The 12,319-nt window shown below is 46.3% G+C and overlaps 1 protein-coding gene and 1 pseudogene across 1 annotated transcript; both read right to left on the minus strand.

The window, feature by feature from the left end:
• LOC140185006 (uncharacterized) overlaps positions 1–12,319 on the minus strand; it is a 686,808-nt pseudogene that overhangs the window by 533,462 nt on the left and 141,027 nt on the right.
• Positions 665–10,891, minus strand: LOC140185275 (zinc-binding protein A33-like). Its single transcript, XM_072238666.1, has 6 exons — positions 10,443–10,891; positions 9,644–9,739; positions 8,992–9,225; positions 6,931–6,953; positions 6,725–6,843; positions 665–1,296 (listed from the first exon to the last, which is right to left on the minus strand). Exons 1-6 carry the CDS (start codon positions 10,851–10,853, stop codon positions 743–745), a joined length of 1,437 nt encoding a protein of 478 aa, XP_072094767.1. The 5' UTR covers positions 10,854–10,891; the 3' UTR covers positions 665–742.

The raw sequence follows: 12,319 nt of genomic DNA on the forward strand, positions 1-12,319 counted from the left end.
GTTGAGCCTTTATAAGACACAGGTTTGGCCGTACTTGGAGTTTTGTCAACGTTTTGGGTCCCATATCTCAGAAAGGAAAGGGGAGTCTCATTGAAACCTACCGAGTGTTGAAAGGACTAGATAGGGTGGATGTGGAGAGGTTGTTTCATGTGGTGGGGATATCCAGACTATTGGACACAGTCTCAACATTGAGGGGAGACCTTTTGAACAGAGGTCAGGAGGAATATTTTTAGCCAGAGAGTAGTGACCCTGTGGAACACTCTATCACTGACTGCGGTGGAGGCCAAGTCTGTGGGTATATTTAAGGAGAAGGTTGATCATTTCCTGATTGATCAGGCCATCAAAGGACATGGAGAGAAGGCAGGAGTATGGGGTTGAGTGGGATCCGGGATCACCCTGATAGAATGGCGGAGCGGAGTCGATGGGCTGAACGGCCTAATTCTGCTCCTGTGGTTTATGGTCTGACCAAGATTCACCCTGACCCCCCTCTCCCAGTCGGCACCGCCCCCACTTGTCCCATTTAACCTGTCTCAGTGCGGGTGGACTTTAGGACCCGGGCGAGCTCAGGACCCGCCGTCCCGCGGCTGCTGCTTAATCCGCGGTGTTTCTGTTCTGTTGTCGGATGCGGTGAACGAGTTAAAATTAACGGATCGATAATTCTCACCTCGTGTTTATTTCACTCTCCGCACATTTATATTTACAGGGACTTTACTCCTGACGCCGGTCCCGGGACCCGACCCGTTTACAGACCCGGAGCGGAACCGGAGCAGATTCTCAGCCACTGGTTTTCCTCCCAAGGCGCGAAGAAAGGATAAAGTTTCCCCGTGAATTTATTCCCAGTGAAGGTGTGGAGATGGGACTTGGTCTCCGCGTTGTAAAATGAAACTGTCCCGGACTGGTAACTGAGATAAACTCCCACCGTCCCGGGGATGGGACCGGCAGCGAGACGGGACGCGGGGGAGGGGAGACCAATGATCACGTCATAATTCCGATGTAACACGTCATACACCCGCCCGATGACCCAGAATCCGGTCTCCGGACTCAGTCTGAACACTCCCTTCCTCTCCATAGACTCTGCGGCGACTCCCAGACACCAGACCTGATTCCCCTCCACCTCCACCTCCCAGTAATGTCTCCCCGATGTGAATCCCTCCGATCCCAGCACACATTCCCAGTTTGTGAATCTCTTCCCGGTGTCAGGGAGATTCCGCCAGTTCCCGATCCATCTCACACTCTTCCGATCCTCAGACACCTCAAGACACGGACCCGCCGTTTCCACATCCAGGGAGACAGAGACTGGGGGGAGAAGCAGAAAATTAGAGAGTGTCCGTGATCGGGGGGAGACTCGCGCAGCGCGGCCCCGGGAATTCGGGGGAGACTCTGGCAACTCGATCCCGGAACCGGTGGAAAGGCTGCTGGGCCTCAGGCGCAGTCGGGTGGCCAACACGAATCTTTCCCGAGGTTTGACCCAACGAAAGCGGATGGACAACTAATATTTCCCCAAGGATTTTCCGTTGGACGGAAATCAGAGATTTCCCGATCAGACAGACAGAAAATGCCGCAGGAACCGAGCGGGTCAGGCAGCATATGTGGAGAGAGGTGGACAGTCTACGGTTCAGGTCGAGATCTTTCCCAAGAACAAAAATAAATAGGGGAGAGAGACAGTAGTTCAGTTTTTTTTTAGTTCAGGGTTTTTTTTCTATTTATAAAATATCTTTTTCATGGTTAGTTACTAAGAGATTGGAAGGCTGAGCTTGTACATGCTAACCGTTATTCATGTAATCCCGATCTCTTTGTATCATTATTATTATGTTGATGAATTTTGAAACTTAATAAAAAGATTGAAAAATAAAGAAAGACAGCAGAAACAAGTGCGGGAAAGGGGTGGATTACGATGAGAAGGGGGTGAGTGAATGGATTTAAACAGGAGGTCACATTGTTTCTTCGACTCAACTTGTTCGTGTCGACCAATTTACTTTAATGAGCAAGTCCCATTTGTCTATTATTCCTTGCCACCTTTCTTATCCGCGGACCTGCCGAGGTGAATTTTAAAACATTGTTAAAATAATTTTAAAATCCACTCTACAGTTGATCAAGGACCTGGTGTAAACAGAGATAACCCTCTTCCCTGTCCACTATACCATGAATTTTAGTGTCATAGGCAAACCTACTAACGATGTCACCTACACTATCATACAAATCATTAATATGAATGACAAACAACCGCGGCCCCAGCACCGATCTCTGCAGGTCACAGGCCTCCAGTCCTCTGTGTTTAGGAGACACTTGGACAGACACTTCAACAGGCAAGGCACAGAAGGAGATTGACCTAATGCTGGCCAATGGGATGAATTTAGATGGGTAAATCAGTCAGCACAGATGTGATGTGTTGTAGGGCACATTTCTATGCTGTACGGTGAAGGGCTTTGTGACTTTAAGTGAACTGAATAACTGAGACACCACCACCCACCCCGTGTTGAGAATCCCAAACAGACAGTGACCCCTGACCCTTGACTTCTCAGATGGGGAAACATCCTCCCTGTATCCTGGCTGTTGAGCCCTGAAATAATTTCATGTTTCTCTGAGATCTCGTCTCATTCTTCTGATCAGGGAACAGAGAACATGGAACAGTACAGCACAGGAACAGGCCCTTCATTCAATGTTAACATTCATTTGTGAGTGAGAAGTGTGGAGTGGGGGAATGTGAAGGTTCGAGACAGTAAAGGAGTTAATAATGGGAACCAGCAGCGGAGAGATAAACGGCAGATTGAACCAGAACCTGCTGAGGGAGGGGTGGAAATCCTGTGGGTGAACTGTGTGTGTAGACCTAATGAGAAGGTGGCGGGGGAGAAAGGTGGAGATGAGGATCCCTTTGTCCCCTTTCCCACAACCTCATCACCCGCAGCCCCTCAAGAGGAAAGGGGAGGAATTTTCAGGGACCCTTAAGAAACACAGGTCCTGATGAAGAGTTTCAGTCTGAACGGTCGATTGTTTACTCTTTTCCATAGATGCTTCCTGGCCTGCTGAGTTCCTCCAGCATTTTGTGTGTGCTGCTCCGCTTTAAATATAATTAATTATTTGGCCCCCACAGCTGCCTGTGGCAGATTCACTATCCTGTGGCTGAACGAATTCCTTCTCATCTCTATTCTAAATGGACATTATCTAATCGGAGGCTGTGCCTTCTGTTCTCGACCCACCAACTATAGGAAGCATCCTCCCGACATCAACTCTCTCCAGACAGGTTTCAGAGAGATCAGGCCGAGACCATTCATCAGGACCTATGTTGCTTGGATTACCAGCATCTGCAGATTTTCTGGTGTTTCATATTTGAAGTTGAAGTTAATCGGTTCTTCATTAGTCAGGGTGTCAAAAGTTATGGGGAGGAGGTAGGAGAATCTTGTTGAGGGGGATAATAAATCAGCCATTCTTCTAAACTCCAGTGATTACAGGCCCAGAGCCACCAAACATTCCTCATATGTTAAGTCTTTCATTCAGGGAATCATTCTCGTGAACCTCTCCAATGCCAGCACGCCTTGTCCTACATAAGGGAGCCAAAGCTGCTCACAATAGTCCAAGTGTGGTCTGACAAATACCTTATAAAACATCAGCATTACACCCTTGCTCCTGCATTCTAATTATGTCGAAATGAATGTTAACATTGAGTTTGCCGATCTTACCACTGACTCAAACTAAAAGTTAACCTTTAGGGAATCCTGCACAAGGACACCCAAGTCCCTTTGCACCTCAGAATTTTGAATTTTCTCCCTGTTTACAAAATCATCTATGCCTTTATTCCTTCTACCAAACGAACGTGTGACTTCCCTACTCGATAATCCATCTATCGCTTCTTTGCCCATTTTCCTGATCTGTCTTCCACAGCACCACTTACCCATTCACCTTTTTCATATCCTCTGGAAACCCGGCCACAAAGGCATCAATACTGTTTGAAATCATTCTTTGTCTATCTTGGCTTTGTGCTCCTTGAAGTATTCCAACAGATTTGTCAGGCAAGATTTCCCCTTAAAGGAATCCGTGCTGTCTTTGCCCTATTTTATCATGTGCCTCCATGTACCCAAAAGCTCATCCTTAATACTGGACTCCAACATCTTCCCAGTCACACCACATCCAGACTAACACACCGATAATTTCTCTTCCTCACCTGCTCTCTCTTCTTAAAGAGTGAAGTGACCTTTGCAGTTTTCCAGTCGTCTTGAATGATCCAGAACCTAGTGATTCTTCAAAGATCATTACTAATGCCTCCACATTCTCTTCAGCTGCCTCCTTCTGAACACACCGGTGTAGTCCAACTGGTTCAGGTGATTTATTTACCTTCAGACCTTTCATCTTCCCACGTACTTTCTCCTCAGTAATAGCAACAACACTCATTTCTGTCCCCTGACACTCTCACATTTCTGAAATTTCTTGTACAGTATCTTCCAGTGAGGATTGACACAAAATACTAAATAAGTACCACTGTCATGTCTCTGTCTCCCCTTCCTACCTCTCCGGAGTCATTTTCTAGGGGTCCAATAGCCACTCTCACCTGGCTTTTACTCTTAACATTTTTGTGTTCTCTTTTTCGTTGTTGGCTTGTTTTCCCTCATATCTCTTCTCTTCTGATTGCATTTTTGATACTTTCTCTTAGTTTTCAAAACCTTCTCTATTCTCCAACATCCTGCTAATTTTTGCAACATTGTATGCCCTCTCTTTCGCTTTCATGCTGTCTGTGACTTCCCGTATCAAACACGGTTACCTCATCCTCCCTTTGGAATACTTCTTCTTATTCAGGACGTGTCTATCCCGTGCCTTCCGAATTGCCCCCAGAAACTCCAACCGTTGCTGTTCTGCCATTGTCCCTATTCTCGTCCACTTCCAACCTACTTTGGTTAGCTCCTCCCTCATGCCTCTGTCATTCCCCTTACTCCACTCTAATACTGATACATCTGACTTTATCTTCTCCCTCTCAAACTGCGGCGTAAATTCCATCATTTCAATATCACTGTTTCTGTCGGGTTATTTAACCTTAAGCTCCCTAATCATATCTAGTTCATTATACAAATCCCACTCCTGAATTGCCTTTTCTCCCATTGGGCTCAACCAGAAGCTGTTCTAAAAAGCCATCTCGGGGGCATTCTACAAATTCCCTCTCTTGAGATGCAGCACCAACCTGATTTTCCCAATCTACCTGCATATTGAAATCCCCCATTCCTATTACCACCCTGCCCATTTTACATGCCTTTTCCATCTCCTGGTGTAATATGAATCCCTTTTGTATCCAGGTCACTATTTGCAGGCCTGTATATAACTCGCATCAGGGTCTTTTTACCCTTACCGTTTCTTACTGATGCTGTAGCGCCGGTACCCACAAAGATTCTGCATCTTCCAATCCGATGTCACCTCTCTCTAAGGATTTCATTTCATTTTTTACCAACAGAGCCTCCCCATCCCCTCTGCCTACCTGCCTGTCTTTGAATACAAGGTGTATCCTTGAATGTTAAGCTTCAAGCCAGGATCTCGTTTCAGCCATAACTCAGTGAGGCCAACAACGTTATACCTGTCAATCTCTACCTGTGCTACTGGAGCATTCAAATATAACACCTTCAGTCCTGTATTCATCAGCCTATTCAACACTGTCCACATTAACTTAAGCAAGATCTTTGATGCTGATGAGCGACCACACTGGGGGTATTGTCTGCATTTCTGCTGCCCCAACCCTGGGAGGGGTGTGATTACACTGGACAGGAAGCTTCAGGGTGGGGAGGGTGGTGTTACAAGGACTGGGAGGCTCAGGTTAAAAAGAGACAGATTGGATGTGCTCGGGCTAATTCCCTGTAGTGTAGGATGTTCAGTTATGCAACTGTATAAAACCATAAGGGGCCCAGACACAAAAGGACATAATCTTCTTACCCAGGACATAAGAGTAGAGAACCAGAGGGCTTAGATTTAAGGTGAGAGGTGATCTATGGGGTAACTTTCTCAAAGAAAGGGAGAGGGAGGTGGGCAGAAGGTATTTACTATCAGCAGAAGCTGTAGAAAAAGGTGTAATTAAAATATTTTAAAATACATTTGGACAGTACACAGACGGATATGGGATAAACACACACAAATGGGATATGCTCCAGAAGACATCTTAGTCTAGCAGATGGATGAAGTGGGCCGTGGGTTCAGCATCTGCCAAACCCTCCCAGATCATCCTCCTGAGGAATCTCACCCTGGAGTCTGTCTGTGAACTGTTGATGTGACCTCACGTCAGAGGGCAGCTCAGTGCACAGAACAGACAGACTGGGTAAGGATAACAGATTTCATTCCGGAATAGGAATTTTAACCCGTCTCTTCAACCGTGTGTCACATTCTGATGGTCTGTGTGTGTTATGGTGTTATTTGCTTTCACACCCTACAATATCATAAAATCAGTCTCAATTTCCCAGCTCCTGTGGTAGGATTCAAACTCATGTCTTGGTGTGTTAGTGCAGTGGCCTGGGATCAGGACCCAGTGGTTCATCTGCCAGTCCCATGTATTGGTTGTATTGTGACCCTGTGCTGGTGTGTTCAGGGGTCTGACATCTCCAGCTGACCATGTGTCAGTGATGGCACCCAGTCGGTGGGGTTGATGTGGAATAAACTTCAGTTCCCCTTCAGTCCATTATTACAGCCAATCTTTACTTCAAATTGGAACTAAATTGAGTCTCATGAACAGGGAGAAATGAGTCTCTGTTAGTTTTACCTCTATTAATGGCATCAAGTGTTTCTCTCAGCACTGTGTTCAACAAATAGAGGTGATCAAATTTTTCAACCCGTAGGGTCTCATTTGTCACTGTCAATTCCTGGATATCATCATTAATCCTGTAAATATTAAACTGCTGGTTATAAACTACAATTTTGAACTATTTTACAAATCTGTACAGGGTTTCAGTAAAGAGCATGTCCTACCTCCTGTTCTGACGAGGTTCCTCCTGAAATAAATAAAACACAAATCTGAATAGACCGAGACTATCGACATCCTGAATTTCATCCAAACCATTACAAGTTGTTGAAAATTCCCACTCCTGCAGTCACTCACACACACACACAATACAGAACCAGGGGTTGAAAATTCCCACTCCTGCAGTCACTCACACACACAGACAATACAGAACCAGGGGTTGAAAATTCCCACTCCTGCAGTCACTCACACACACACAGACAATGCAGAACCAGGGGTTGAAAATTCCCACTCCTGCAGTCACTCACACACACACACAGACAATACAGAACCAGGGGTTGAAAATTCCCACTCCTGCAGTCACTCACACACACACACACAGACAATACAGAACCAGGGGTTGAAAATTCCCACTCCTGCAGTCACTCACACACACAGACAATACAGAACCAGGGGTTGAAAATTCCCACTCCTGCAGTCACTCACACACACAGACAATACAGAACCAGGGGTTGAAAATTCCCACTCCTGCAGTCACTCACACACACACACAGACAATACAGAACCAGGGGTTGAAAATTCCCACTCCTGCAGTCACACACACACACAGACAATACAGAACCAGGGGTTGAAAATTCCCACTCCTGCAGTCACTCACACACACAGACAATACAGAACCAGGGGTTGAAAATTCCCACTCCTGCAGTCACTCACGCACACAGACAATACAGAACCAGGGGTTGAAAATTCCCACTCCTGCAGTCACTCACACACACACACAGACAATACAGAACCAGGGGTTGAAAATTCCCACTCCTGCAGTCACTCACACACACAGACAATGCAGAACCAGGGGTTAAATTACAGGGTATTTCTCTGAAAGCTGGGCCATTACTGAGAGGATGAAACTTGCAAGGAAGACAGGACAGGTCATGCATTTTCATCTGGATGAAGCGTTAGAATGATGAGATGGGCGAACTCAAATCAGTGATGGATTTGATAATAAATCCGATAAGAAATTTAGTGAAGAGGATGTGGAACTCACTGGCACAGGAGTGGTTGAAGCGGAACAGCAGAGATTGAATGTCACGGGTAAACTAGAGAAACAGATGAGGGACCGTGGAGATCAGAGCACTGTCGCTGGGTGTGGTGGGTAGGTGGGAGGAGGCTTGTGAAGCAGTGAAATTGATAGCAGAATATGGACCGAATGGCCTGTTTATGATGGAGAATGGGATGTAATCCCGTGTGAAACTTATCTGAAGATGTAGAGTCAGTGAATGTTTCCGTAATCTGGTGGAAACCGGATATAGCGGATAAATCTGATGTGTGGGTGACATTCTTCGTTCTCAGTGATTGACAGAGAGACCCTCACACCCACCGCACCAGACACATTCACAGTTTGAGACTGGAACTGTGTGTCAATGTGAGATTTAGAGAATATTTAATGTGATAATCAAAGACAGAATCAGCAGCTCTGTATTATAATCAGAGTAAATCGTTTCAGGGTAGATTGGATTCTGTCCTGGGATGTACAGAAGTTGTGGAAGTCCAGTTTTGGGACAATAGTAGCACTGAATAGTTGTATCAATTGTCTGGTGAGACAGTTTACTGCCGTTTGTAGATGTTGTGTGTAGGAGCAACACATCTGTTTTCTGTCTGCATTGTATTCTGAGTTACATGGTTATTATGGCAACTAGTCACGTGAGTGGGGTGTGGTAAAAGGAAAAGGTGAGGTATTAGTACTTTGTTCTGGGCTGTTTTGAGCTGCGGACAGATGGATGGCATACCTCTTGTTGACAAATTCGTTGCAGTTTAATTTACGATTAATTACGCTTAAGTTTCATCCCTTCAAGATTGTATGTTGCTACTGAAAGATCAAATACATATCTTCGACATTTTGGAACATGATTATTGGAGTGATCGGGAGGTGCAACATACAAGTATAGCAAACTGTGCGAGGTCGCCAGCAGCGGCAACTGATTTGTTAGAAATGGCCACTGTTTACTTCAAATATTCCACTGTTCATTTAGTGTCCTTCGACAGAAATAAATTGAAATAAAATCCCTCACCTTGAGAAATATCACACTGTCTTTTTGATCCATCTGTTCCTTTATCTTTGAGATTTCCTCCTGAATAATCCTAATATTCTTTTGAATGGCTCGAAGATTTTTCTCCATTGGATTTAGAATCGTTGCCTCTTCCGTCCTGAGATCTCTGAGTAAGCTCTGCTCTTTCTCAGTGATAATCTGGCGCAGTTCAGCAAACTGGGATGTGATGTGGGTCTGAACGCTGTGTGACTGTTTCTGTCGAATGAGAGGTAAAGATTAATTTACTGTATTGCTGTGTTGCATTTCCTTATGACATTAAGGTGACCATTCCATCCATTGAAGACCATGCTAGTTCTGAGAACATTCCCGTCAACCTCATCCCCTCACGTTTTCCTGAAACTTATTCTCGCTCACTGACCCTTTAACTCCCATTTGATTCACATGCACCCTCCCGCACCTTCACGGGGTTAATTGTAATTAACCATTTCTCCAGCATGTCCTTGGGATGTGTCTGAAACTGTCGCGGTCACAGGGAGAACATGCAAACTCCACACAGACAGCACCAGAGGTCAGGATCGAACCCAGGTCACTGGAGCTGCGATACTCTGCTATTCCACATTAAAGTGAGCAAAACCATACAGTAATATCAGAAATTCCGCTCAGGAAGCCTCACCCGAACTCCGGAAATCTTCTCTTTCTGTTGCTGTTCCTTTTTCTGGAAGTCTGATTTCTTTTTTGTGAGAGAGTCTAAGGAAGATTTCAGCTGATCCTGGAAGTCAGAGAGCGAAGGAAATAGAAACGATGATGGATGAAAAGAAACAGGTGATCAAACCCGATTATCGCACAAAATGCCGGAGGAACTCGGTGAGTCAGGCAGCATCTGTGCAGGGGAAATAAACAGTCGGTGTTTCGGGATGAGACCCTTCATTAGGACTGGGAAGGAATGGGGCAGAAGCCGGAATAAAAAGGTTGGGGATGAGAACCAGCGGACAGGTGACGGGTGAGACAACGTGAGGGGGGACGTGGGGGAGGGTGATGAATTAAGGAGCTGAGGATGAACATGTGGAGCAGGTAAAGAGCTGAAGAAGAAGGAATCTAATACTAGAGGACAATCGAACATTGAAGAAACGGGAGGAATTCGGGGTGTTTGGAGTCCTGAATGGTGACAAGCGAGGAGGTGTTGGAGTCAGGTGTAGCACTTGTCCCGCTTTCAGGAGTCATTGCCAGGAGGTAGATCCGTGGGGAGGAGCGAGTGGATAAGGGAGTTACGTACAGAGTGATTCCCACAAAGAGCGGAGAGCTGTGGGGAGTGGGTGGGATGGGCTGTGGGAGGGAAAGCCGTGCTTGCTGGTAGATTCCTGATGGAGATGGCGAAAGTTGCGGAGAATAATATGTTAGTGACGGAGGCTCGTGTGCTAAGCAGGACAGGACAAGGAAGGATGGGGTGAATATAAAACCCGGGTTAGTTTTACCTTGTAGATTTTAACAGCTTCTTTAATCGGCATGAATCGGTGCTCTCTGTGTTTCTGCGCATCTCTACAGATCAGACAGATCAGTGTCTTGTCCGTTTCACAAAACAGCTTCAGTTCTTCCTCATGTTCCTCGCACTGAAGTTTAATTTCCCTCCCTTTCTGATTCGGGATAAGATTTCGAAATTTTTCTGCCAGATTTGCTAAGGCCCGATTGACTCTGAGGGTGCGGTCAGCAAACACCAACCTACATTCCGGGCAGGAGTTTCTCTCCTCCCTTTCCCAACACCGTGTGATACAAGAGCGACAGAAGTTGTGTCCACACTCCAGGATAACCGGATCGGTGAAGAAATCTAGACAGATGGGACAGATTACCTCCTCGGTTAAACTCTCGACCTGTCCTTTCGAAGCCATGTTAACTCCCAGCACTTCCTGTTTCAGAATGCTTTCACTTTCGGGGAGCTGCTGATCCCCTTCAGTACCGCGATTGTCCACTACACGCGCTGCAGACTCGGGGAATGAACATCATGTCGCTGCCTGTGTCAGTGGGGAACAAATCATGGTGATTTCCATACAAGGGTGGGATCGGAAACACATTAAACAGGTCCGAAAAAAAAAACTCGGCAATGGACAGCCCAGGCCCGGCTGCAAAAGGGGGAGGGGTTGTTATGGGTCTAGCAACCCCATCCCGTAAAATCCCAGTGCGACAGAAACGTCAACCGAATCTCCGAAGGCCTCAGCCCTGCGATTGGAAGCCCTTTCCCCTGGTAGTCCCCTGCAGGAAAAAAAAAAACACAGGACTGGACATTCGACGTCACAGGGTGGAAAACATTATTTTGATTTGTGAAGTCTTGAAGAAAATTCCTGACTTACCCATTTCTGTCTCCACTCCAATGGAAGTCCAGTTTCCACAAATCTGGACAGGGCCCAGAAGTTGATTCACCGTGAAACTTAATTCGCCATGAAATATTCACAAGGAGAAAACGTGCAATTCCTTTACCCGAAGATCAGTGAGCCTCTGTCACACAGCTGCTGTGGCACAGGCTCTTGCATCTTTCTCCACATATCTTCGCCAGTCCTCAGTCCACAAAGGGATGAGTGACCATCTCGTCTCCACTGCAGTAATCTCGGGGCAGTGCGCTGTGCGAGTGATCTCCGGCCATGCAGCAAGGATCAGACTGGGAGCGGCCCTCTCGCCGCCAGCCAGGTATGATTTGTCACGATGATAAAATATTTTGATCGCCCTCCTGATAAGCCTACAGAAGGTATTGGATTTGGCCCGGTACACGGTAAATCCCTCCCAGCCATTGAGCACATCTATATGAAATGCTGTCGGAGTAGAGCAGCATCCATCATCAGAGATGCTCACCACCCAGACCAGGCCCTTTACTCGCTGCTGAAATCAGGTAGAAGGTACAAGAGCTTCAGGACTCACACCACTAGGTTTAGGAAACAGTTCCTAGCCCACAAACATCAGGCTGTTGAACAACACAGGATAACCGTACTCACTTGCCGTTCATTGAGATGCTTCCACAACCAATCATCGTACTGGGCTTGTATCAAAATTAGTGACATTAGAGGTGGTTTGTCTGAGACAGATCTCACTGGGCCTGTCTCAGAATGAGAGGGATAAGAGACACCCACAGTCTCACAGGATATCGACAGGGTGGTGACAGGACTGATGTTTCATCCCGCTGGGGTGTGGAACCGGGGGTCACAGACTCAAAATCCGAGTTCACCTCAGCAGGACTGAGATGGGAAGAAATTTCCTCACCCAGAGTGCAGTGAATCTTTGGAATTTTCTCCACAAGGTTTCTAAATTGATTAGACATATCTGAGGGCTCAGCAGTGATGGGAACGTTGACGGAAAGTGGTGCTGA

Source organism: Mobula birostris, chromosome 20, assembly GCF_030028105.1.
Source record: "Mobula birostris isolate sMobBir1 chromosome 20, sMobBir1.hap1, whole genome shotgun sequence".
Taxonomy (NCBI): domain Eukaryota; kingdom Metazoa; phylum Chordata; class Chondrichthyes; order Myliobatiformes; family Myliobatidae; genus Mobula; species Mobula birostris.

Bases quoted from the DNA above. Each gene is read 5' to 3' on its own strand.
- LOC140185275 (XM_072238666.1), bottom strand. From the start codon at position 10,853: ATGGCTTCGAAAGGACAGGTCGAGAGTTTAACCGAGGAGGTAATCTGT. The intron at 9,740-10,442 runs GTAAAACTAACC...TCTGACTTCCAG, and splicing joins AAGCTGTTAAAATCTACAAG to GATCAGCTGAAATCTTCCTT. The intron at 1,297-6,724 runs GTAAAACTAACA...TTCTCCCCCCAG, and splicing joins ACTTGATGCCATTAATAGAG to TCTCTGTCTCCCTGGATGTG.